Genomic DNA, 27,400 nt, shown 5'->3' with positions numbered 1-27,400 from the left:
ATTGCAGGGTTTCAGTGATAGGGTAAGGGGTGGGTCTTGGGAGATTGGTGAGCACTAGAGGGGCTGAATAGCCTGCCTCCACACTGTAGGGATTCCATGATTGGCCACTGCCCAGTTCCACTACATTAACAGGCCATTTTACTCCACTCCTACTCCCAGTATTGGGCCAACAATCTTTAGTTCTTCAGTCTGATGCTGTCCTCACTGTGTTATTTCAGCTGTGCCCTTGTGTATCAGTGAAAGCAAACAACCAGACAGTGTACATCTTTCAGTGTTCATAAGGATTGGAGGTTCTGGATGAAGGGAATATAATACATGCTGTGAAACAACTTATTGGAGGTAGTAGCAGCAGAATTAAAAGGATGAATTTGTTGCAAGGATGGCATTGACAAAACACTCGATAGATTTTTTAATGCAATAATTTAGTAAAACAATTACAAAATGTTGACATTTCAACTGTAGTTCAGTTTTATAACAAATATCAAGACCACTATCAATCTCCAGAATAAAATCACTAAATTCCTCAGTATTAGACTTGTGATCCATTAATAAATAATTGTACACTGTCCCTTATCTTTACACCCATAAATAAAATGGCACCACTTTCCTATAGCAAAAACTCCAGAAATTCAATAAATAAATTATGATCAATACTGCACCCACCCTTCCCTCTAATCAGAAGAAACTGAGCCGCCCTCATTTTCTGAAAGCTAACCATTAGACTGAGGTATCTTGACAGCGGCATGTGAAAAGAATATTTCCTCTTTCGAGAGAATCTAGAAATAGGGATGACTGTTTAAAAATAAGGGATTACCATTTAGGACCAAGATGAACAGCAACTTTCTCAGAGGGTCATGAGTCTTTGAGGAAGTGAATTCCAAAAGATGGCAGAAATAGAGTTCTTGAATATTTTTAAGACAACAGGAGATAGATTCTTGATAAGCAAAGTGGTGAAAGTTTAATCGGGGATAGATGAAACTTTAGAGTAATTAGATCATTTGCAATCTTATGAAATGGTGGAGCAGCCTACCCCTCCTCATTCATCTCTTCACATGACTGTCAACTTATTCAACATCAGCTTTCTATGCAAGTGTTGTAATCGTTAACATTTACATTAAATTTTAGCGAATTGGAAGGACTGGGTAAATACTTGAAGGGAAAACTTTGCAGGTATTTGGTGAAGAGCAGGGGGAGTGAGACTAACTAAGTAGCTGTTTCAGAGTTGGCCCAGACAATGGGTTGAAAGATTCACTGATTTTAATTGAAATGCCAGTACACTAGCAGTTGTAATTTATACATGTTTTACAGTCAATATAAACTGCAACCCTCTCAATGTGCTGCCTGCATTGGGGCTGCAGCTTCTTTCTGCTTAGCCCAGTGACCAGCTGGAGAGAAATAAAGCACAGAAATTGGTTTCTTCATTCTTCAGGGGCTTACATGAACAAGAGAAACCCAATTAAATCTGCTGAGCCCACTGCACTAATTCAGTGTGGTCACAGCTGATCTGTATCCTAACTGCAATCCTCCTGCATCATGCTCCACATTCCTTATTGCCCCCGACAACCAAAATAAATTGATTTAAAATTATTAACTGAGCTAGTATCAACTGCTTTGAAACAGCAACTTTCGCATTTCCCCACCTTGTGCCGGAATGTTCATTAACTCCATTCCTGATGAGTGAACATTGACTTCAGGGATATATTCCTTCGTCCTAGGCTCCCTCATCAGCACAGAAGTTTATTTAACTACACTATTAATTAAATACCCAAGTAAAAACATTCTTAACACTTTCCATTCTAGGTAAAAATAACTAGTTTACATAATATCTCCTCATTATCTAATTTATAGAGACTTAGTATCGTGAATGTTTGCTGCACACCTTCCAAGGCCAGTATATTGTACTGAGGTGCAGTGCACAGGAAGCTTTGTACAACTATGGCACAACTCCCTCCCCTTTATTGGTTTCAAAAGACTTATTATAATGACCTGTTTATGTAGCCCCAATTATTTGCCTGACTGAGTTTCTTTTCTGGTATCTATTCCATCTGCTTGGGCGTTTTACCTGACTGTAGTAGGGGAGATATTCAGAGTCACTATTGTCAGATTGAGATGACTCCTCACTGGAAAACAAACTTCCACTGGAGCTGTTGTACAGGGGCATCCGATCACTAGGAGCTCGCTGAGGTCTTTTACGGAGGAACCATGGTAAGGTGTGTGGATTTTGCTTGGAGTTATGTCCTGTGCAATTATCTCCCTCACTGAGCTGACAATGGTCCCTACCTCCACTCAAACTGTTCCTCTGTAAGCTCCATGTGTTGGGTACCGATGATCGGGCATTCTGGTCAGCAGTTAGTCTGAACAGGATAACCTGTGGTTGGAACAGGGGAGAGTGTAAAAGTGACGATTGTGCCTCCAGTGAAATCGGGGCTGCTGTCAGTGCCTTCAGGTCAATGGTATTTTGTCCAGGCTGGTTTAGTGACAGTGATCCTGAACCAGGCAAGTTGCCACAACGTGCTTGGCCAGGGGAAGATGTGCTGGAATCGGATTCACCAGCGCAAAGATCAGCATTTAACCCCAGTCTTCTGGGACTGATTGGTTGAGGCTGAGATTCATTTGCCTGGGTCTGGATTGAGGGGCACACTGGGACTGGGCTGGTGCTGTTAACCTGAGATTGGAGTGGGTTGGGAGGGGACAACTTCCTCATACAATCTTCAAACTCTTCATCACACGACTGATCAAAATGGAATGCAGAGAAGGCGACCCTTTGGCTTTGAGCCAAAGGGGAGGGGTGCTCCCTGTTGTCCTTCCTCTCCATAGCAGCTCCTTGTCCATTTCTCAGGCTATACAACCTCATGCCAATTCCTGTGTATTCCCCTCCTATCTCTGTCCGGTTCACAGTTTCCTCAACTTCATCTGCCATTTCAGGGTGTGAAATTTCCAGCCATTGCTCTGCAACCTTCTGTTTACGCTCTTCCTGATGTTTCATATTTCTACTGGGTGGCTGAGAATTATTCCCTTCACCTTTCACCTGGGGTTCCACAGTTATTTGTTCTGCTTCAATGCAATAGCCCTCACTCAGGACAGTGTGTGTTGAGGAGCTGGTCATAGGAACTCCAAACAGTGTCTCACTGTTACTCCAGTTGACATCTGAAAGACAATAAACATGTTTCATCAAGTCAGCATTGCTTTAGAATTGAGTTGTTAAACATAGAAATAAAAAGTGTTGTGGATGCTGGAAATCTGAAACACAAACTGAAAGCTGGAGACAGAGCAAAGGGTCACTAGACTCAATGTTCATAGTTCCTCAACACTGTCCCATCAAACTCTCCCAGGACAGGGACAACACGGGGTTAGATGCAGCATCTATTTTTCATTAATTCAGTGAGTGTCACTAACCTGTTCTGTTCTGCCATTCAAGGAGATCATGGCTGACCTGATAAGCAACAACTCCACATTCCTGCCTTATCCCAATTAACCCTCAGTCCCATCACTGATGCCAAAGCTGGAGAAACATTACTGTATGGGAACAGCAAGTTCTGCTGCAAGCCTTCAGTACTGTGTCCAGAATGTTGTCAGGGCCCATTTCGCAGTATTCAGTGCCTACAACCATTTCTTGATATTGCATGTGAAATAACTTCTCAGCGGTCAGAATCACATCGGCAAGTCACCCTTGACACTGATCCGGCTCCCTCAAAAGACAACTCTCAGTGAACAGGATGTCTGACACTCTTGTTTTTAATCTGACAGCCAGGGCTCCCTGATTGGACTAGATTAACAGTCACAATAAGAGAACTCATTCTATGAAGTACACCCAGCTAACCTCGTTACAATCACTACAATGTGGAGTGAATCGAATTGGCTGAAAACTGGTATGAGTGATGCTGGAGATCACTCGAGGAGGTCAAGGTGGATCATTCACTCAGCACTTCTGGCTGACGATTCCTGTGAATGCTTCAGCCTTATCTTTTGCACTGATGTGCTGGGCTCTTCCATCATTGAGGATGGGGATATTTGTGGAGCCTCCTCCTCCAGTGAGTTGTTTAATTGTCCACCACCATTCATGACTGGATGTGACAGGACTGCAGAGCTTACATCTGATCCGTTGGTTGTGGGATCACTTAGCCCCAACACTTGCTGCTTTCGCTGTTTGGTGTGCAAATTGTCCCATTGGGGGCTTCATCGGGTTGAAAACTCATCTTCAGATATGTCTGAAGCTGCTCCAGGCATACCCTCCTGCACTCCCCATTGAATCAGGGTTGATCCCCTGGCTTGGTGGTAAGGGTTGAGTGGGGGATATGCCGGGTCATGAGGCTACGGATTGTGCTGGAGTACAATTCTGCTGCTACTGATGGCCCTCAGCACCTCGTGGATGCCCAGTCATGAGTTTCTAGATCTGTGTGAAGTCTGTCCCATTGAGCACGGTGATAGTGCTACACAACACGATAGAGGCTATTCTCAATGTGAAGGTGGGACTTTGTCTCCACTAACTGCCCGTCCCTAGCTCTCCTTGGGAAAGTGGACGCAAGCTGCCTTTTTGAACCACTGCAGACCATGGGCTGTGAGTTGACTCTGAATGCCCTTAGGGAGGGATTTCTGGGATTCTGACCCAGCAACACTGAAGGAACAGCCATACATTTCCAAGAATGATGAGTGGTTTGGAAGGGAACTTGAAGGTGGTCATGTCCCCATCTTACTTCCTCTAAGCAAACAGTAGGGGTAAATGACAATAAAACGTGAGGCTGGACGGACACAGCGGGTCAGGCAGCATCTCAGGAGCACAAAAGCTGACATTTCGGGCCTAGACCCTTCATCAGAGAGGGGTAAATGGGTGTTTTTCTGGTTGGCGGCCAGTGGCTAGTGGTGTGCCTCAGGGATCAGTGTTGGGACTGCAATTGTTTACAACTTACATCGATGAATTGGAGTTGGGGACTGAGTGTGGTGTGTCAGAATTTGCAGACAGCACTAAGCCGAGTGGTAGAGCAAAGTGTGCAGAAGATACAAAGTCTGCAGAGCGAAATAGATAGTCTAAGTGAGTGGGCAAAGGTCTGGCAGATGGAGTACAGTGTCGATAAGTGTGAGATCATCCATTTTGGTAGAATGACAGCAAAATGGACTATGTTTTAAATGGTAAAAAATTGCAGCACGCTGCAGTGCAGAGGGACTTGGGTGTCCTTGTGCAAGAATCGCTGAATGTGGGATTGCAGGTGCAGCGGGTAATTAAAAAGGCAAATGGAATTTTGTCTGCCTTTGCTTGAGGGATAGAGTTTAGAAACAGGGAGGCTATGCTGCAGCTGTATAGGGTCCTGGTGAGGCCACACCTGGAGTACTGTGTGCAGTTTTGGTCTCCTTACTTGAGAAGAGATATACTAGCACTGGAGGGGGTACAGAGGAGCTTCATTCGGTTGATTCCAGAGTTGAGAGTGTTGGGTTATGAGGAGAGACTGAGTAGACTGGGATTATACTCATTGGAATTCAGAAGAATGAGGGGAGATCTTATAGATACATATAAGATTATGAAGGGAGTAGATAAAGTGGAGGCAGGGAGGTTGTATCTGCTAGCAGGTGAAACTAGGACTAGAGGGCATCGCCTCAAAATAAAGGGAAGCAGATGTAGGATTCTTGTCCAATGTGTGCAGGAGGGCTTCCTGACGCAGTATTTCGAAGGGCCGACAAGAGGGGAGGCCACACTGGATCTGGTACTTGGCAATGAACCAGGACAGGTGTTTGATTTAGTGGTAGGTGAGCACTTTGGAGAGAGTGACCATAATTCGGTTACGTTTAGTTTAGCGATGGAAAGGGATAGGAACATGCCACAGGGCAAGAGTTATAGATGGGGGAAGGGAAATTATAATGTGATTAGGCAAGACTTAGGAGGCATAGAATGGGTTAGCAAAATGCAGGGGATGGGGACAATCGAAATGTGGAGCTGGTTTAAGGAGCCGATATTGCGTGTCCTTGATAGGTATGTCCCTGTCAGGCAGGGGAACCGTGGTTTACTAAAGAAATTGTATCTCTTGTTAAGTGGAAGAGGGAGGCTTATGTGACGATGAGACGAGATGGTTCAAATGTGGTGATGGAGAGTTACAGATTAGCTAGGAAGGACTTAAAGGGAGAGTTAAGAAGAGCAAAGAGGGGACATGAACAGACATTAGCAGGTAGAATAAAGGAGAACCCTAAAGCTTTCTATAGGTATGTGAGGAATAAGAGGATGACTAGGGTAGGAATAGGGCCAGTCAAACACAGAAGTGGAGAGTTGTGCGTGGACCCTGTGGAGATTGGAGAGGTGCTAAACGATTATTTCTCATCTGTTTTCACTGAGGGACAGGAGAATATTGTAGAGGAGAAGACTGAGTTACAGGCTACTAGAATTGAAAGGATTGAGGTTAGTAAGGAGGAGGTGTTATCAATTCCAGAAGGTAGATAAATCCCCTGGGCCAGATGGGATTTTTCCGAGGATTGTCTGGGACACTAGGGAGGTGGTGGCGGAGCTTTGGCCTTGATCTTTGAGTCCTCATTGTCTACAGGTTTAGTACCAGAGGACTGGAGGATTGCAAATGTTGTGCCCTTGTTCAAGAAGGGCAGTAGAGACGACCCAGGTAATTATAGACCTGTGAGCCTTACGTCTGTTGTAAGAAAAGTTTTGGAAAGGATTATAAGAGATAGGATCTAAAATCATCTAGCAAGCAACAATTTGATCGGAGATAGTCAACAATAGATTCGTCAAGGGCAGGTTGTGTCTCACTAACCTCATTGAGTTTTTGAGAAGGTGACCAAGTATGTGGATGAGGGTAGGGCAGTTGACGTGGTGTACATGGACTTCAGTAAAGCCTTTGATAAGGTTCCACATTGTAGGCTATAGCAGAAAATACAGAGGCACGGGATTGAGGGAGATTTAGCAGTTTGGATTAAAAACTGGCTTTCTGTAAGAAGGCAACGAGTGGTGGTTGATGGAAAATATTCAGCCTGGAGTCAGGTCACTAGTGGTGTGCCTCAAGGATCTGTTTTGGGACCACTGCTGTTTGTCATTTTTATAAAAGATTTGGACACAGGCATTGGAGGGTGGGTTAGTAAGTTTGCAGATGACACTAAAGTCGGTGGAATGGTGGACAGTGTGGAAGAATGTTGCAGGTTGCAGGGAGACTTGGATAAACTGCAGAATTGGGCCAAAAGGTGGCAAATGGAGATTAATACGGATAAATGTGAGGTGATTCACTTTGGGAGGAATAATAGGAAGGCAGAATACTGGGTCAATGGAAAGATTCTTGGTAGTGTGGATGTGCAGAGGGATCTTGGTGTCCATGTACATAGATCCCTGAAAGTTGCCACTCAGGTTGATAGTGCTGTTAAGAAAGCTTACAGTGTTTTAGGTTTTATTGGTAGAGAGTTTGAGATCTGGAGCCGTGATGTCATGCTGCAACTGTACAAAACGCTAGTGCGGCCTCATTTGGAATATTGCATACAGTTCTGGTCGCCCCATTACAGGAAGGATGTGGAAGCATTGGAAAAGGTGCAGAGGAGATTTACCAGGATGTTGCCTGGTCTGGAGCGGAGGCCCTATGAAGAGAGGCTGAGGGTCTTGGGTCTGCTCTCATTGGAGAGAAGGCGGCTAAGAGGGAATTTAATAGAGACTTACAAGATGATCAGAGGATTAGATAGGGTGGACAGTGAGAGTCTTTTTCCGAGGATGATGACATCAGCTAGTACGAGGGGGGCATAGCTACAAATTGAGGGGTAATAGATTTAAGACAGATGTCAGAGGCAGGTTCTTTACTCAGAGTGGTAAGAGAGTGGAACGCCCTGCCTGCCAATGTAGTTAACTCAGCCACATTAGGGGCATTTAAACAGTCCTTGGACAAGCATATGGATAATGATGGGATAGAGTCAGGGGAGGGGCTTAGATTAGTTCATAGGTCGGTGCAACATTGAGCACTGTATTGTTCTATGTTCTAGGACTGAGGTCAGGAGGAACTTCTTCACCCAAAGGGTTGTGAATGTGTGGAATTCCCTGCCCAATGATGAGGGATGTTTTTAAGGCAAGGTTAGATAAATTTTTGAACAGTAAAGGAATTAAGGATTATGGTAAGTGGGCGGGTAAGCGGAGCTGAGTTTCAAAAAGATCAGCCGTGATCTTATTAAATGGCAGGGCAGGGTCGAGAGGCCAGATGGCCTACTCCTGCTCCGAGTTCTTATATTCAACATGGAGGAGTATGGATGGAATAGCTGAGGGAGGACAGTATGTGGTAATCAGCAGGAGTGTTCCTTGCTGCTGTTTAACCTGAAGCCATGAGACTTCATAGGGTCCAGAGTCAGAGTCAATGTTGAGGAATCCCAGAGCACCTACCTCCAAAATGAATATCATGGCCAACAACTAAAGTTGCTGGAAAAGCTCAGCAGGTCTGGCAGCATCTGTGAAGGAGAAAACAGAGCTAATGCTTTACTCTGTTTACTCCTCCACAGATGCTGCCAGACCTGCTGAGCTTTTCCAGCAACTTTAGTTTTGTTCCTGATTTACAGCATCTGCAGTTCTTTCATTTTCGTTTTATTTTGTATATCACGGGCAGTGGGACAGGACGTATCCAGGGCCATTGACAGTGGTGTCTGGGACATTGTCACACTCATGGAATCATACCCTACAGACAGTGTCAGGCTGTTGCTTAACTCGTCTTGTGAGCTAGCTCTCCCAATGCTGGCAGCAGCTAAAATCATCAGTATGGATGGCTTTGCAGGGTCGATAGACCCGTTCCTGCCAGTCAGTTCCAGGCCCCTGGTCGATGCCAGATGATCCCCCCTTCTGGTTTCATTCCTTATTTGCACCAGAGATGTTGGGAATGTTTCTGAATCAACATCAGTTTCAGGCACTGAGTTCCAGACTCCCATCAGCCTATGGGTGGAAAACATGCTTACATTTCCTCTTGGGTTTTTTTTGTCTCTTCCACATGCAAGTTGGGAGTCTCTATTCTAGGCTGAGGTGTCTGCATTAGGGTGGACAAGCTGTTCCATAGCTCCATTTGTAGGTATGGACATTACCAGAGGGCATTTGAAGTCTGCATGTGTTTTCGCACAGGAGCCACAAGCCCATGCAGACTGGTAAGGATAGCAGTTCCTTTCTAAAGTTTAGATTGAACTATTGAAATCTTTATTTCCAGAATCTTCAAACCGAACACAACTAGCCATGGTGGGATTTGAACTCATGGCCCTGGGATTATTGACCCAGGAACAGAGTTCGTCCCACCTGCAGAGAGCTAAGACAGAGACAGTAAAAGAGAACTCACTGGTTAGATCCTCGCTCTGTTGCTCCCGGAGTCGCTGCATTAGCATTAGCAGCACATCAGAGACAGGCATGGGGGTACTGGCCAGGACACTCAGAAGGCTCTGCTCTGTTAATGACAGGCTTCCAACATTGACACCAGCAGCCAGCAGCTGTTGAGGCAAAGAGAAAAGGAGATGGTGTTAAAAGCAGCACAATGGCTGTCATCAATGGACCGTGTTAACAAACTACGCTCACACACACACACTATGACCAACTGAAGACGTGAAGATAAAAAATAGAATGTAAATTCATTATATTCACAGATGATCTGATCTTGAACTCAACATGTGCCTCTCTGTTCCTCATAATCCTTGACTTCCTAATATTGCCAAACCCCTGAACAAACATGGGGCCAAGTTATACAGTACATTATCCTCCACCCACTGCTCTCAGAGGAACAAAATCCTGAACACAAATGGCTCTGAGAGTAGAAATTGCTCCTTATTTTCATACTGAGAGATCTCTTACTCTGAAACAGTGCCCCCTAGTTCTAGGTGCCCATAAAAAATAGGTGATTAAAAAGACTGGGTAAGGATGGCAGATTTCAATCCATAAAAGGTCAGCTGTAAAGCAGGTGAGTCTTTAATAACAAATCTTGTAATTTCATAGTCACCTTACTGATTCCAGGTTTAAAATTCCAGATTTCTTGAACTAGTCGAACTTAAACAGCCAGTGCTGCAGTGGGATATGAACCCTTGCCTCTGGATTGTTAGTGCAGTGACATTACTACATTCAGGAGGCTGAGGGGGTGATGGAGGGGAGTTTCAGGGAGGTGGTCACACCCAAGGTACAGGATGAAGGAAGCTGAGTGACTGTCAGGAAGGGGAAAGGGAACAGGCAGACAGTGCAGGGATCCCCTGTGGCTGTTCCCCTCAATAATAAGTATACCGTTCTGGATACTGGGGGTGGGGGGTGCTACCAGGGGGAGGCCAGAGTGGACAGGTCTCTGGCACTGAGCCTGGCCCCGTGACATAGGAGGGAAGTGGGGAGAATAGGAGAGCAATTGTGGTGGGGGATTCAGTCGTAAGAGGCACAGAGAGGCGGTTCTGTGGACATGAACGAGATGAACGGATGGTATGTTGCCTCCTGGGGTCCGTGATGTCTCAGATCATTTCTTCAAGATCCTTAAGGGGAAGGGTGAGCAACCAGCAGTCATGGTACACATCGGTACCAATGACATAGGTAGAAAAAGGACTGAGAATCTGAAAAACGAGTACAAGGAGTTAGGTTGGAGGCTGAAGTCGAGTCCAAACAGGGTAGATATCTCTGGATTATGACCAGTGCCACGTGATAACGAGGGAGAGAGTGTGGCTAAACACCTGGCTGCAGGCCTGGTGTAGGAGGGAGGGCATCCATTATGTGGACAATTGGAGCACATTCTGGGGAAGGTGAGGCCTATACAGTAAGGACGAGTTGCACCTGAACCAGAAGGGCACAGATATCCTGGGAGGGAGGTTATACAGGATGGTTTAAACTAGATTGGCAGGGGGTGGGGAACCGGATTTGTAATTCAAAGGATGAGGTATTCAGCTTTCCAAAAGGCACAGCAGGGAGTGAGGTTGTTAATAAAGGAATGCGGTCAATGGAGCGTAATTTCAGACACTGAGATAGTTTGAGGTGTGTATACTTCAATGCTATAAGCATCAGAAATAAAGCGGATGACCTTAGACATGGGTCGGCACTTGGAACTACCATGCTTTGGCCATTACAGAAACTTGGGTAACTCAAGGAGAGGAATGGTTGTTGGAAGTTCCGGGATTTAGATGCTTTAAAAGAAATAGGGAGAGTAGAAAGAGAGGTGGGGGAGTGGCATTGGTAGTCAGGGCGAGTATAGTAGCTACTGAAAGGCAGTTCAAGAATGATATGTCAACAGAGTCAGTTTGGGTTGAGGTCAGGAACAAGAAAGGAGCAGTCACTTCGTTGGGGTTTTTTTTTTAAAAACAGACCCCCTAATAGTTGCAGTGAAGTGGAGGAGTAGATTGGGAGGCAGATACAGGAAAGGTGCAGAAGTCACAGGGTTGTAGTCATGGGTGACATCAACTTTCCAAATATTGATTGGAAACTTCTTAGCTGTAATGGTTTTGATGGAGCGGATTTTGTCCAGGGTGTTCAGGAAGGATTCCTGCCACAGTATCTAGACAGACCAACATGAAGAGAGGCCACTTTAGATTTGGTGCTTGGCAATGAACCGGGCCAAGTGTTAGACCTGTTGGTAGGAGGGCGTTTTGGCAGGAGTGATCATAACTGTTACTTTTACAATAGTCATGGAAAAGGATAGGTGCATGCAGCAGGGTCAGGTTTATAACTGGGGGAAGGGTAATTACAATTCTGTTAGGCAAGAACTGGGTAACATAAAATGAGAACAAACACTGTCAGGGAAGAGCACGATAGAAATGTGGAGATTGTTTAAGGAATGCATACTGCATGTGCTCGATATGTTTGTCCCTCGCAGGCAGGGATGATGCAGTTGAGTGAGGGAGCCTTGGTTCTCGAGTGAGGTCAAACTTCTGGTTAAGAGGAAGAAGGATGCTTATGTAAGATTTAGGAAACAAGGAAGGGAAAAGGCTCCAGAGGAATACAAGTTATCCGGGAAGGAGCTGAAGAAAGGGCTGAGGAGAGCTATAAGGGGGCATGAGCAAACCTTTGCAGATAGGATCAAGGAAAACTCCAAGGCTTTTTACACATACGTGCAGAACAAGAGAATGACCAGAGAAAGGGTAGAGATGATTGAAGATTGTAAAGGGAATTTGTGCATGGAGCCTAAAGAGATAGGAGACGTTCTTAATGAATACTTTTCTTAAGTATTCACAACCAAGAGGGACCTAGTTGTAGAGGAGGACAGTGTGAAACAGGCTGGTAGGCTAGAGGAGGTGGATGTTAGTAAGGAAGATGCACTAGGAATTTTGGAGGAACTTGAAGATAGAAAAGTCTCCCAGGCCTGATGGGATTTATCTAAGGATTCTATGGGAACTGAGGGAAGAGATCGCAGGGCCTTTGGCGATGATCCTTTTGTCCTCACTGTCCACAGGTATAGTGCCGGAAGATTGGAGAGAGGCAAACGTGTTCGAAGGGAATAGGGATAACCCCGGAAATTACAGGCCAGTTAGTCTCATGTCAGTGGTGGGAAAATTATTGGAAAGGGGTCTGCGAGACAGGATTTATGATCACTTGGAAAGGCACAGTTTGGCTCGTGATAGTCAGCATGGATTTGTAAGGGGTAGATCATGCCTCACAAACCTTATTGAATTCTTCGAAGAGGTGACCAAACACGTGGATGAAGGTAGAGCAGTGGATGTTGTATACATGGATTTAAGTAAGGCATTTGATAAGGTTCCTCATGGTAGGCTCATGCAGAAGGTAAGGAGGCATGGGATAGGGGGAAATGTGGCGGAGTGGATTCAGAATTGGCTGACCCTTAGAAGACAAAGGGTGGTAGTGGATGGAAAATATTCAACATGGTGCTCGGTTACGACTGGTGTGCCACAAGGATCTGTTCTGGGTCCTCTTCTATTTGTGATTATGTAAATGATTTGGATGAAGGAGTGGAAGGGTGGATTAGTAAGTTCGCAGACGATACAAAGGTGGGTCGCGTTGTGGACAGTGCGGAGGGCTGTTCTAGGTTACAAAGGAACATTGATAGGATGCAGAGCTGGGCTGAGAAGTGGCAGATGGAGTTTAACCCTGAAAAGTGAGAGGTGATTCATTTTGGAAGGACAAACTTGAAAGCAGAGTAGAAGGTTAATGGAAAGATTCTTGGCAGTGTGGAGGAGCAGAGGGATCTTGGGGTTCATGTCCACAGTTCCCTGAAAGCTGTCACCCAGGTGGACAGAGTTGTTAAGAAGGTGTATGGTGTGTTAGCTTTCATTAATAGAGGGATTGAGTTCAAGAGCTGTGAAGTTATGCTCCAGCTGTAGAAAAGCCTGGTTCGGCCACATCTGGAGTATTGTGTCCAGTTCTGGTCGCCTCATTACGGGAAAGATGTGGAAGCATTGGAAAAGGTGCAGAGGAAATTTACCAGGATGTTGCCTGGAATGGAGGGAAGGTCTTACAAGGAAACGTTTGAAAGAGTTAGGGCTTTTCTCTTTAAAATGACGAAGGATGAGAGGTGACTTGATAGAGATGTACAAAATGATCAGAGGTATAGATACAGTGGACAGCCAGAAACTTTTTCCTAGGGTGGAGGTAGCTTTACGAGGGGGCATAGTTTTAAGGTAAATGGAGGTAAATACAGGACAGATGTCAGAGGTCGGTTCTTTACTCAGAGAATGGTTGGGGCATGGAATGCATGGCCGGAGAGGGTAATGGAGTCGGCCTCATTAGGGACATTTAAGCGGCTATTGGATAGACATATGGATGATAGTATAAGGTAGGGGTGGAGGTTAGAGAGACCTTAGGATTAGGGTAACAGTTTGCACAACATCGTGAACCGAAACGCCTGTCCTGTGCTGTACTGTTCTATGTGGATTACTCCTTCACAACTCTCCCAGCGTAAGAATGAACAAACCGAGTGTAGAGTCAGTGTAAGGATGGCCTGAGGATATTTCATTGTGAACTATCTGGGATTGCTCTACACAGATTCATACAATCAAAAGGTCTGGGAAACTGTAGCTGAAAATAGCTGGCTGGAAACAGAGTGCAGCTTCAGTTAGGGTGAACATCACCGGGTGCTCTTGGTTACTTGATCAATCCTTGGTTCAGGTAGGATGCTCTCCAGCCTCTCCAGGAACTCCCACAGCAGTCTCCGAGTCGAAGCCATGAACGAGCTGCCAAATTCCTCCTCCAGTTCATCCTGCACAGACCAGAAAACTGGGTCAGATCATCCCCCACAGTGGGACTAAGCTGATACAAGGTACAACCCAAACATAAGGACAAACAGCTTAGAGACACAAGGTGCATCATTAGGGTGGAGATTATACTGTGCGGCTGGGATCTCAGGCTTACATATTGGGACTGCTGCCGTGCCATGCATGCTAAGATCTGGCGTGGGTTACATCAGGTCCCAAATCCTATGCCAACTGTGCAGTTTCCCACAAGCTTTGCAGATGTAGCAGCATCCACTGCTGAGAAGTGGTGCAGCTGGGACCTTTAGAGAGTGGCACTTCCTCCCATTGAAAGGTTTAAGTTCCACACTCGGCCCCCACAGCTGCCAGCAGCATGTCTGTGCTGTGGCTCAGCTTTTACTAAATTGGTGGATTCTTAAATGTCTTTTGTAACTAACCTGTAAAATTCACCCTTTTACCCGTGAAACAAATACATTATGATTCACTGGCAAGCTTATCTTATTCAGTGCTGGGTTCCGAAAACCCAACTTTCTATCCAGGTTTTGCAAGAAGCACATGCAGTTATTCTGTTCCAGTCAAGCAGTGGGATCATGATAAAGGGTTTCAGCCCGAAACATTGACTTCCCTGCTCCTCGAATGCTGTCTGACCTGCTGTGCTTTTCAAGCTCCACATTTAGTGACTCCAACTTCCAGCATCTGCCGTCCTGACTGTCTCCAAGCAATGGGACCAAGTTGCTGAAATCTAACACAGTCTCCAGCTGGGGGGTCACAGAGGGCTGAGAACGCTCACATGGTTATCAGGACAGCAGCATGTCAGCGCCGCTCCGTCGGGGGTGGGGACAACACCGAGGGAGCGTCGCATTGACGTGGCCTGGCAGTTGGGGGGTGGGGGGTTGAGGCCTGGAATACAGACAGGGAATAAGGTGGGATTGCCTTGCTGCTGACCACCAGGAGTGCAGGTGTATACAGAAAACAAGAGGGACCTCTTATCTTGTCCCAGCTAAGGAACTGGCGACCAACACCAGCAGAAGCTGTTAAAGCCCAACAGGAGACTGGGGGCTGTCTCAGATACCAGGAGAGGGTGAAGAACGGATAGCACAGGAACACCAACCAAGAGAAATGAAACCAAAATTCTGCTAGAAGCAGCACAGCAAACCATGACTGCTCCTGTTCTTCAGCCCATCAGAGCTTCTCGCCCAGGCAGGGCCAGAAAATGCACCAACGATGGGCCAGTGTCCTGTTCCCCAGGGTGGGGGCAGAGGGAGGAGGTGGCTCAGCAGGACAGGGATCAGAGTTCAATCTGGTTTACTGCTTATACCTGCAGGAACTGTTCCCGGTAAACGTCATCCCGAATCAAACGTAGAACCAGGTTACGGAATTGCAGCCGGCACTGTCGCTCCTTCCAAACATCTCTCTGGGTCTTCACCGGAATTAAACATGAAAACACCACAATCAGCACTTACCCCGGACTCACTCCCCTCATTTCCCACCCCCTTCCCCAACGGCCCTGCAAACTCTCTGCACTCTACTCCCTCCCATCGACCCTCGCTCCACCACACACACACACACACAGCGCGCGCTATACGCCCCCAGCCTTTCCAGCCCATGCACCAAGCCCCCCCACCTCCCCATTCTGTCCCTCTAGTGTAACACACAGGTAAGTCTGCACTAGGCAGTGGTGAGTGCTGGTGGTGTGAAGGGAGAAAGGTGATGAGGTGAGCATCAATAAAAGGACAATGCTTAAACACAAACTCCCAATGTGCAGCCCTAGATTTATGGCCATTTTCTCAGGGATGGAAGGAGGGTTAGCCGAGCCAGAAACAATTTACAACTTACTGCCTGGGGGTCCGCTGCAACTGTTTTGGGGAAATATTGCTCAAGAGTCCAAAGAATGTCCAACAAATTCCGTCGTTTCACAAACATCTCCATCAACAGCTGCACAGGGAGAGCAATGGAAAGAGAAGCCTCAGTATTGTTCTTCGCAGAGACATCAGGCAACCCATCACACAGGCTCAGCTCCTGGCCCAGTCAGCTTCACAACCCAGCCATTCTGCCAGGCAGCCAGTCCTCTATCTGTACCAGTGCCTTCCCCCTTACACCACGGGCTGTTATCTTATTTAGCAGCCTCCCTGTGCATCATCTTATCAAAGGCAGTCTGGAGATCCAAACAGATCACATCCACTGGATCTCCTTTGTCTAACTTGTTTGTTACCTCCTCACAGAATTTAAACAGATTTGTCAGGCACGACCTCCCCTTGATGAAGCCAGACAGACTCAGCCCCATCTTACCCAGCACTTCTGAGTACTCTACAATTTCATCCTTAGTAACAGACTCTAACATCCTACTAATGACAGAGGGAGGCTAACCGGCCTGTAGCTTCCTGTCTTCTCCCACTCTCCCTTCTTAAACAGGGAGGGGGTTTACGTTAGCCATTTTCCAGTCCTCTGGGACCTTCTGATTCCAGTGATTCCCGAAAGATCACCACCAATACCTCTACAGTCTCCAACTCCTCTCCGTCAGGACTCTGGGGTGTATTCCATCTGGTCCAGGTCATTTACCTGCCTTCAGACCTTTCGGCTTCCCCAGCACCTTCTCCTCAGTGTTGGCCACTGCACGCACCTCTGTCCCTGACTCTTTTGAAGTTCTGGCACATCCCATCAGTTTTCCCAGTAGAAGGCACCAGCAAAATACCTCTTCAGTTCCTCTGTCATTTCTTTGCTCCCCATTAATACTCCTTCAGGCTCATTTTCCAGCAGCCCAATCTCTATTCTTGCCTCCCACACCTTTTAGATATCTAAAAAAAACTCTTGAAATCTTCTTTTATATTACTAGCTAGCTTACCCTCATTTCATCATTTTCACACTCATTACTTCAGCTATTCTCTGCTGGTGTTTCCACGCTTCCCAATCATCATTACCACATTGAATGCTTTATCTTTAACATTCATACTGTCCCTGTCTTCCCTCGTCAGGTTGCCTCATCCTCCCTATAGTATGTTTCTTCTTCCACGAGATGAATTTCTGCTGTGCCTCCCAGATTACCCACAGAAACTCCTCTCATTGCTGCTCCACCATCTTCCCTGCTAGACTCCCCTTCCAATCAATGCTTGGCAGGTCCTCCCTTACGTCTTTGTAGTTTTCTTTACTCAACTGTAATCTCATTACATCCGATTTCAGCTCCTCCGTCAAACTGCAGTGAATGCTGCCATATGGTCACTGTTGCCTAGAGGTTCCTGCACCTTCAACTCCCTCATCCAGTCTGCCTCATTACACATCAAATCCAGATCTGCCTATTCCCTAAATAAAAATCAAAAGAACTGTGGATGCTGTAAATCAGGAACAAAAACAAATTTGCTGGAAAAGCTCAGCAGGTCTGGCAGCATCTGTGAAGGAGAAAACAGAGTTAACGTTTCAGGTCCGGTGACCCTTCCTCAGAACTGATGGTGGTTGGGGAAACGTCAGTTTATATGCAGAAAATAGGGAGGTGGGTGGGGTAGGGAGTAAACGATAGGATAGGGCCCAAAGAGAGAGAAGAGCAGTTGGACAGACAAAGGAGTTGCTAACGATCAGGCTGGGAGGGTGAATAGTTGTTAACGGGGCCTGTAGGTGACTAACAACAGGGGGTGTGTAGTGGCACACTACATGGTAAGAAGGTCTGGTGAGTGGGGTAGAGGGGCTGGGACATGGGAAAGTTTTGTCCCTAAAATTATTGAACTCAATATTGAGGTGAGGGCTGTAGGGTCCCCAAGCAGAAAATTAGGTGTTGCTCTTCCAGTTTGCATTGGGCTTCACTGGAACACTGCAGCAAGCCAGAGACACAGATGTTGGCCAGGGAGCAGGGTGGTGCATTAAAGTGGCAGGCAACAAGGAGCTCAGGGTCTTTTTTGCGAGCAGCATGTAGATGTTCTGCGAAGCGGTCACCAAGTCTACGCTTCGTTTCCCCAGTGTAGAGGAGGCCACATTGTGAGCAGCGAATGCAGTAGACTAGATTCTGGGAAGTGCACATGAAGTGTTGCTTCACCTGGAAGGTATGCTTGGGCCCTTGGATACCGGGGAGGGAGGAGATAAATGGGCAGGTGTTGCACCTTCACTGGTTACAGGGGAAGGTGCCGTGGGGAGGTGTTACGGGGTGAAGCAAGTGTGGACCAGAGTGTCCCAGAGGGAACGGTCCCGGCAGAAGGCGGACGGGGGAGGGGAGGGGAATGTGTGTCCGGAGATGGCGGAAATGATGTCGGATGATATTCTGGATGTGGATGCTGGTGGGATGGTAGGTGAGGATAAGGGGAACCCTATCACTGTTGGGGGAGGGAAGAGAAGGGGTGAAGGCAGAAGTGAGGGAGATGGGTCGGACCCAATTGAGGGCCCTGTCGACAACGGAGCTGGGAAATCCTTGGTTGAAGGAGAAGGTGGATATTTCGGAGGATCCCTTCTCAAAGCTGACCTCATCTAAACATATGCAACGGAGACAGAGGAACTGAGAGAATGGAATGGAGTCTTCACAGGAAGTGGGGTGTGAGGATGTATAGTCCAGGTAGCTGTGAGAGTCAGTGGGTTTGTAATGAATATTAGTGGCCAGTCTATCCCCAGAAATGGAAACAGAGATCTCAAGGAAGGGAAGGGAGAAATCAGAGATAGACCAGGTGAAAGTGAGGACAAGGTGGAAATTGGAGGCAAAGTTGATGAAGTTTTCTAATTCTAAATGAGACAGGGAAGCAGCACTGATGATATCATCAACGTGTTGGAGAAAGAGTTGTGGGTGGGGGCCGGAACAGAACTGGAACAAGGAATGTTCCATGTACTCCATGAAGAGACAGGCATAACTATAGCCCATGCGGGCACTCATGGCAACCCCTCTTACCTGGTCTATCTCTGACCCCTCCCTTCTCTTCCTCGACATTTGTTTCCATTTCTGGGGATAGATTGGCCACCAATATCCATTTCAACCCACTGACTCCCACAGCTACCTGGACTATACATTCTCACACCCCAATTCCTGTAAAGACTCCATCCCATTCTCTCAGTTCCTTTGTCTCTGTCGTATATGCTCAGATGAGGCCAACTTCAACAAGGGAGCCTCCGAAATATCCACCTTCTTCCTCAACCGAGGATTCCCCAGCTTGGTTGTCGACAGGACAGGGCCCTCAATCGGGTCTGACCCATCTCCTTCATTTCCGTCCTTACCCCTTCTCTTCCCTCCCGCAACAACAATAGGGTTCCCATTATCCTCACCTACCACCCCACCAACATCCACATCCAGAAGATCATCAGATGCCATTTCCACCTCCAGACACACATTCCCCTCCCTTGAACACCTTCCGCAGGGACTGTTCCCTCCAGGATATTCTGGTCGACACTTCCTTCACCCCCAACACCTCCCCACAGCCCTACGGCACCCTCCCCTGTAACTGGCGAAGGTGTAACACCTGTCCATTTACCTCCTCCCTCCCCAGTACCCAAGGGCCCAAACATACCTTCCAGGTGAAGCAATACTTCACCTGAACTTCCAAGAATCTAGTCTACTGCATTCGTTGCTCACAATGTGGTCTCCTCTACATTGGGGAAACGCAGTGTAGACTTGGCGACCGCTTCGCACAACATCTACATTCTTCTCGCAAAAAAAACGCTGAACTACTTGTTGCCTGACACTTCAATGCACCACCCTGCTCCCTGGCCAACATCTCTGTCTCCGGCTTGCTTCAGTGTTCCAGTGAAGCCCAGCACAAGCTGGAGGAACAACACCTCATTTTCTGCTTGGGGACCCTACAGCCTTCCGGACTCAGTACCGAGTTCAATAATTTTAGGGCCGAAACTCTCCCATGCCCCAACTCCTCCCCACCCCCACCACCCCACCCCACCCCACACAGCAGGCCTTGTTAGCACATAGCCTGTCACTACACAGCCCCTGTTGTTCGTCACTAACTTTCCCCATTAACAACTATTCACCCTCCCAGCCTGATCGTTAGCAACTCCTTTGTCTGTCCAACTGTCTTTCTCTCTCTTTGGGCTCTATCCTATTGTTTACTCCCTACACCACCCTCCTCCCTATTTTCTGCATAAAAACTGACTTTTTCCCAACCACCATCAGCTCTGAGGAAGGGTCACTGGACCCGAAACGTTAACTCTTGTTTTCTCCTTTACAGATGCTGCCAGACCTGCTGAGCTTTTCCAGCAACTTTGTTCTTGTTTTTGCTTATTCCCTAGCGAGCTCCAGCACAAGCTGCTCCACAAAAACCTTCAGATATTCCACAAATTCCTTTCTAGGGATCCACTGCCAGCCTGATTTTCCTAGTCCACCATGATTATTTTAATAATGCCTTTTCTATCTCCATTCCTCTGGCACGTCTCCTGGTGCCAGAGAGGAACTGAGCATTTTTAAAAGTGCTCCTATTTCCTTCCTTACATCACTCACAATCCTGGAATACATTACATCTGGTCCTGGAGATTTATCTCCCTTTAAGCCTGCCATACCAATCAGAAACTCCTCTCTCTCCGTCTTTGTTAATTTTTAAAATTATAGATCCGACCTCCTCCCTGATTTCTTTCCCAACATCCCCCCCACCTAAGGAATACCAACACAAACTATTTATTCATATTCATACTTATGTCCTCTGACCCCACACACAAATTATCAACGTAGTCCTTAATGGCCAATACTCTTCCTTTTCCTTCAAAGTATTTGTAAAATAACTTAATTCTTTCCCTTATTTAACCTGTCATTATTCGTACATGCCCCTTTTTACTCTCCTGGTTTCCTTTATAAGCTCCCCCCCCGCCGCCACTACCCTTGCACATTCTGTACTCCTGTTGCTTTGAGACCATAATGGTGACGGCCCAGTGCTACTATCGCCAGACAATTCATCCAGAGACCATGGTAATGCTCCTCTCTCTCAAACCAAACGCTTAATGCTGCCATGTTATGGTCATTGTTTCCTCGGGGATATTTTACATCATTCATTACAGCTGTCTCATTCCACAACACCAGATCTAAAACAGCCCGAATCCTCATCATATCCACAACATACTGTTCTAGAAAACTGTCCTTAATGCACTGTGTACTCTCCCAGCTACCTCTGCCAATTATCGCTTGCTATCCTACTTACTTCATCACATACCCACATCACTAACCCAACCATTCCTTCCTGCTCGACCTCGAAAAGTCACATACTCCTGAACATGTAGTTCCCAGCTTTGATCTCCTTATAACCATGTCTCTGTAATAGCTAACATCATACCCACTAACCTGTTTTTTCATTGCTATTTCATTTATTTTGTTCCAATACCACATGCATTTTAGTAAAGAGCCATTAATTTAGTATTTTTACCATCTTTCCAACTATGACCTAATTTGCTTGTTTACAGTGACCCAGTCCAGCAACCATTACCTAGAAGCAGCTATTCTGAAAATGTTAGATAGCCTTTTGTTTTATCAGCCTACCCTCTCCTTAATCTTCCACCCCTTCTCTCTTCCCCACCCACACTCATGCTTCCACCATCTCCAAAGTCCTATCAAAGAACCTCTCCACTACCACACCCTCCCACAAGTCCCAGCTCCCAGCTTCACTGCCACCACTCTCTAACCCTAGTTATTTGATTCACCAGGACACGGGGTCTCAGTTCGGTTTGAACTGAAACACATTCCTCCCACATTCATCTTTAATTTAACACCTTGGCTTTATTTGCCAAATTCCAGTTTCCCTATGGCTCAGTCATAATCCAGAGATGATTACAGTGGAGTTTCTTTGATAGTACTTTGAGAGGAGCTTCTGTTCAACGTCACTAGTTCCAACATGGACAATGTCTACAGAATCCCGCTCTCTCTCTCTCTCGCTCTCTCTACCCCCAGGTTCTCTTTCAGGCCTGCGGAAATGTCCATAACCCTGGAACTGGGCAGGCAGCATGGCCTTCAGCACTCCCACTCACAGCTGCAGAAAACAACGTCTACGCTCCCCTCAGGAATTACACTACTGCAACTACTTTCATCTTGCCTTCCCCTACTTGAATAGCTCCCTGTACCATAGTGCCATGATCAGTTTGCTCACCCTGGACACACTGTACATCTCACAGAACCTTGTAGCTGCTGGAATATTGTGGGGGACAAAACTCTTTGTCAGCTTTACCTTGGGTCCTCAGATCTCCCTGATCACAGACTAATTCTAAATTACCTGGTGTGAGTGCAATCGCCTTCTGGAGCTAAGAGTCCAGGTCACTTTCCCCCTCCCTGATATGGTGCAATATCTGCAGCTTGTATCTAACATTCCCTTACAATCGCAGGGGTGAGAAAACGGGATTTGCCCAGTGCGTACCTTGGCTTTGAACGCCATGCAAAGTTTGAGGTAATGTCGGTACATGACCAGGCCTGCAGCCTGTTCCCAGATGGTGTTCACAAAATCCAGGACTCTGTCGTAATGCTCAGTGCAGTCATTTCTCACGCTGCTCCATAAGGCAGCTGAGACTACTCGAAGAGGCAGAGCTCCACAATCAGGGATAAGTACATCCCTGCCCTCGAGGCAAACTGCAAGAGAGAAAAAAAACAGCTCCTGACACCTACAGTATCGAGTGCAGTTTTGGCCTCCTTACCTAAAGGAGGACATCCTGGTGATGGGGAGTGCAGTGAAGGCTTACCAGGCTGATTGCTGAGATGATGTACCGGGACAGTCTGCACCAGTTAGGATTACATTCACTGGACTTTAGAAGATTGACAGAAATCTCATAGCAACTTGTAAAATTCTAGCAGAATTAAACAGGGTAAGCACAGGAAGGACGCTCCTGTTGACAGGGGAGTCCAGAACCAGGGATCAGTTTAAGGACATGAAGTAAGCCATTCAGGAATGAGACACAGATCCTTGAAAGTTGCCACCCAGGTTGACAGGGCTGTTGAGAAGGCATACAGTGTTTTAGCTTTTATTAATAGAGGGACCGAGTTCCGGAACCAAGAGGTTATGCTGCAGCTGTACAAAACTCTGGTGCGGCCGCACTTGGAGTATTGCGTACAGTTCTGCATTATAAGAAGGATGTGGAAGCTTTGGAAAGGGTGCAGAGGAGATTTACTAGGATGTTGCCTGGTATGGAGGGAAGGTCTTACGAGGAAAGGCTGAGTGACTTGAGGCTGTTTTCATTAGAGAGAAGAAGGTTGAGAGGTGACTTAATTGAGACATATAAAATAATCAGAGGGTTAGATGGGGTGGATAGGGAGAGCCTTTTTCCTAGGATGGTGACGGCGAGCACGAGGGGGCATAGCTTTAAATTGAGGGGTGAAAGATATAGGACAGATGTCAGAGGTAGTTTCTTTACTCAGAGTAGTAAGGGAATGGAACGCTTTGCCTGCAACGGTAGTAGATTCACCAACTTTAGGTACATTTAAGTCGTCATTGGATAAACATATGGACATAAATGGAATAGTGTAGGTTAGATGGGCTTGAGGTCGGTATGACAGGTCGGCACAACATCGAGGGCTGAAGGGCCTGTGCTGTGCTGTAATGTTCTATGTTCTATGTTCTATGAGACGAGAAGAAATATCTTCATCCAGAGATTGTGAAGTTCTCTACCACAAAAAACAGTTGAGGCCAAAACACTGAACGATTTCAAGAGGGTTCGCAGTGGAATGGGAACTGCAGATGCTGGAAAATTCCAAGATAATAAAATGTGAGGCTGGATGAACACAGCAGGCCAAGCAGCATCTCAGGAGCACAAAAGCTGACGTTTCGGGCCTAGACCCTTCATCAGAGAGGGGGATGGGGAGAGGGAACTGGAATAAATAGGGAGAGAGGGGGAGGCACACCGAAGATGGAGAGTAAAGAAGATAGGTGGAGAGAGTATAGGTGGGGAGGTAGGGAGGGGATAGGTCAGTCCAGGGAAGACGGACAGGTCAAGGAGGTGGGATGAGGTTAGTAGGTAGCTGGGGGTGCGGCTTGGTGTGGGAGGAAGGGATGGGTGAGAGGAAGAACCGGTTAGGGAGGCAGAGACAGGTTGGACTGGTTTTGGGATGCAGTGGGTGGGGGGGGGAAGAGCTGGGCTGGTTGTGTGGTGCAGTGCGGGGAGGGGACGAACTAGGCTGGTTTAGGGATGCATATTCCGCCTGGGAACCCTGCAGCCATATGGTATCAATGTGGACTTCACCAGTTTCAAAATCTCCCCTTCCCCTACTGCATCCCTAAACCAGCCTAGTTCGTCCCCTCCCCGCACTGCACCACACAACCAGCCCAGCTCTTCCCCCCCACCCACTGCATCCCAAAACCAGTCCAACCTGTCTCTGCCTCCCTAACCGGTTCTTCCTCTCACCCATCCCTTCCTCCCACACCAAGCCGCACCCCCAGCTACCTACTAACCTCATCCCACCTCCTTGACCTGTCCGTCTTCCCTGGACTGACCTATCCCCTCCCTACCTCCCCACCTATACTCTCTCCACCTATCTTCTTTACTCTCCATCTTCGGTGTGCCTCCCCCTCTCTCCCTATTTATTCCAGTTCCCTCTCCCCATCCCCCTCTCTGATGAAGGGTCTAGGCCCGAAACGTCAGCTTTTGTGCTCCTGAGATGCTGCTTGGCCTGCTGTGTTCATCCAGCCTCACATTTTATTATCTTGGATTTCAAGAGGGAGTTGGATATGGTTCTTGGGGCTAAAGGTATGGGGAGAAAGCGGGAACAGGGGACTGAGTTAGAAGTACAGCCATGATCATATTGAATGGTGCCAGACTCAAAGGGCTGAATGGCCTGCTCATGCTCCTATTCTCTACAGTTCCATTGGGAAATACATCCCAGGATAGGCCCAGCAGCTCTGCAAAGGTCTCCAATCTGTCCTGTGTCATCAATCTGAGGATGGTCTGGTTATGGTGCACTCACCAACATGTGCACATTCTCTCTGCCTGTGAAAAACTGTTCCTTCAACAGGGACTGTCAGCTAGAAACAAACTTCAGGCCAGGAAAGCAGCAATAAACAGGAGGAGATTACTGGAAGATGGCTGTGGTTGGAGTGGGGCAACAGTGTAAAGGGAGAATGGGGGCTGACAGCACAGGTTAGTCCAAACAGGAAGGTAATTGGTTAGAGAGGAAAAACACTGCAGATGCTGAAATCCACAGGAGACAAACAAGAGGCTGGATAAACACAGCAAGCTCTGGACGATCCAGTCCTGAAGAAGGGTAATACTCAACGTTGACTTCTCCTTCAAGTGCTGACTGGCTTGCTGTGTTTATCCAGCCTCTTGTTTGTCTCCTGTGGATTTCAGCATCTGCAGTGTTTTTCCTCTCTAACCAATTACCTTCCTGTTTGGACTAACCTGTGCTGTCAGCGCCCATTCTCCCTTTACACTGTTGCCCCACTCCAAAAGAGCTACTCCAGCCACAGCCACAGCTCAATGAAATATGTCACCACTCTCACTGTTCCCATTTCTGCTGAAAGATCACGGACATGAAACATTTACTCTGTTTCTCTCCTGACTATTTCCAGCATTTTTCTGTTTCAGAGACCTGGTAAATGCTGTATTTTAGCATTTGAGAAACAAATTTGATATTTAAACTCCATTAAATCTGCTCAGGACAGGGATAGTACAGAGATTCTGGTCCCTGGGATGCTTGCTGAAAGCAGACGCAGACTGGCAGAGCGTTTCCTCCAACAGTGCTCATTGTCTAGTTGGTGCTCGTGAATGAATGGCCACCCTCATTAATTAGGCTGCTCATTCAGGCAGCTTCCAATCACCATCCAGGCTGGTGCCAGGGGCACTGGGCTAACAGGGGGTCGAGTTGTCCATACACCTGCTATCCAGGATTACAATATCTGCTGTATCACAAAGTGTGTGGTGGGAAACCAGTAATTCCCATTCTAAGGAGGTCCTTGTCAGTTCATCATAATATCAAATATAACTGTGACCCAGACTGACAGTGAGTAGGAACTGCCAATGCTGGAGAATCTGAGATAACAAGGTGTGGAGCTGGGTGAACACAGCAGGCCAAGCAGCATCAGAGGAGCAGGAAGGCTTACATTTTGGGTCTCGACCCTTTTTCAGAATTAGAGAGTGAGCTGGTCAACCATGAAAGTCACCACAGGTGACATTATCCTGTCCTCAGCAATATTCACAGCATCACTCATGAAGAGGACACACTGTATTGTGTGGCCGAGAGCAGAAACATTTGGTCACTCTCTCTCCTTGGTCCAAACGACACTCATCATTACAATCACAACTGCGGTTTCTCTGCAGTCCCATCAAGACACAGCAATCTGAGTCTCACTCATCAATGAACTCAGGCTGCAGAGGAGGGGAGGCAGGGATGTGGAATATTGGTTAGCTGCAGGTTTGCTTTTTTCATAGAGATACAGATCTCAGCAAATAACGTGCCTTGTATCAACACATAATGTTGCTGCAGGTTTAGGAAAGAAACATCTCTCTAACTTTGTAATATAACAAATTGCACTAATTCCTGTACAAATTCTTATTAAAGGGAATGTTAGGGTGTTCGAGAGTGAAGCAGGACGCAGAAGACCATCACAGATACATCTCTGAGAGACCTTAAGTACCAGTGAACGCAGAGACACTCTTAGCTCATAGGCAGTGACTACAGTTGGATGAAATTGTTAACTCAACGACCCCAGGGTGGCTCACCAAAGTCGAGATCCAAAAATGCAGTTACACTTGGGAACAACACAAGACAATCCAGTCAAGAACAGAGGCAGACTGTTTGTTTAGAGCGGTAAGGACTGAACAGGGTAATATCAATTTAAACCGGTCAGCGCTGAGGGAGCGGGCACTGTCGGAGGGTCAGTGCTGAGGGAGTGGGCACTGTCGGAGGGTCAGTGCTGAGGGAGTGGGCACTGTCGGAGGGTCAGTGCTGAGGGAGTGGGCACTGTCGGAGGGTCAGTGCTGAGGGAGCACCGCACTGTCGGGGGGTCAGTGCTGAGGGAGCGGGCACTGTCGGGGGGTCAGTGCTGAGGGAGCACCGCACTGTCGGGGGGTCAGTGCTGAGGGAGCACCGCACTGTCGGAGGGTCAGCGCTGAGGGAGCACCGCACTGTCGGAGGGTCAGCGCTGAGGGAGCACCGCACTGTCGGAGGGTCAGTGCTGAGGGAGCACTGCCATGTTGGAGGGTCAGTGCTGAGGGATGAGCTGGGCCGTCCCTCGCCCATTTACTCACTGCGGTTAATAGAGTCTAGACGATGCCGGCTACTGTAGTCGAGCAGGCAATACTCCAGTTTGTGGAGACCCGTTTCGGCTGACGGTTCCTCTAGTCGCATAGCCGCTGTCCCTTTGACATGTCCCGACAGGCCCATGATCCCGGACTCCGCCTCCTGACCAGGCCCCTCCCCCTCCTCCCGTTCATGCCC

General features: G+C 47.2%; 2 protein-coding genes across 3 annotated transcripts in view; one reads left to right on the top strand and one right to left on the bottom strand.

Moving 5' to 3' along the window:
- kiaa0513 (KIAA0513 ortholog) overlaps positions 1-27,400 on the top strand; it is a 141,658-nt gene that overhangs the window by 84,978 nt on the left and 29,280 nt on the right. The gene's annotated exons all lie outside the window — the stretch shown is intronic.
- Positions 403-27,363, bottom strand: LOC125459665 (uncharacterized). 2 transcript variants are annotated; one of them, XM_048546319.1, is made up of 7 exons: positions 27,211-27,363; positions 22,395-22,603; positions 15,928-16,026; positions 15,410-15,511; positions 13,989-14,099; positions 9,273-9,420; positions 403-3,147 (listed from the first exon to the last, which is right to left on the bottom strand). In XM_048546319.1, exons 1-7 carry the CDS (start codon positions 27,344-27,346, stop codon positions 1,991-1,993), a joined length of 1,962 nt encoding a protein of 653 aa, XP_048402276.1. In that variant the 5' UTR covers positions 27,347-27,363; the 3' UTR covers positions 403-1,990. The 2 variants fall into 2 exon arrangements, with proteins under 2 accessions (XP_048402276.1, XP_048402277.1); XM_048546320.1 differs by lacking the exon at positions 15,410-15,511.

The sequence above is a fragment of the Stegostoma tigrinum genome, chromosome 16, assembly GCF_030684315.1.
Source record: "Stegostoma tigrinum isolate sSteTig4 chromosome 16, sSteTig4.hap1, whole genome shotgun sequence".
Taxonomy (NCBI): Eukaryota; Metazoa; Chordata; class Chondrichthyes; order Orectolobiformes; family Stegostomatidae; genus Stegostoma; species Stegostoma tigrinum.
Note: the sequence above shows the minus strand (reverse complement) of the source record. Positions and strands in the feature narration are given on the sequence as shown.

Excerpts from the sequence above, each read along its gene's own strand:
- LOC125459665 (XM_048546319.1), bottom strand. The coding sequence starts at position 27,346 with ATGGGCCTGTCGGGACATGTCAAAGGGACAGCGGCTATGCGACTAGAG. Across the intron at positions 22,604-27,210 it reads TCTAGACTCTATTAACCGCA|TTTGCCTCGAGGGCAGGGAT; the intron begins GTGAGTAAATGG and ends TCTCTCTTGCAG. Across the intron at positions 3,148-9,272 it reads ACAGAGCGAGGATCTAACCA|ATGTCAACTGGAGTAACAGT; the intron begins GTGAGTTCTCTT and ends ATTGTCTTTCAG.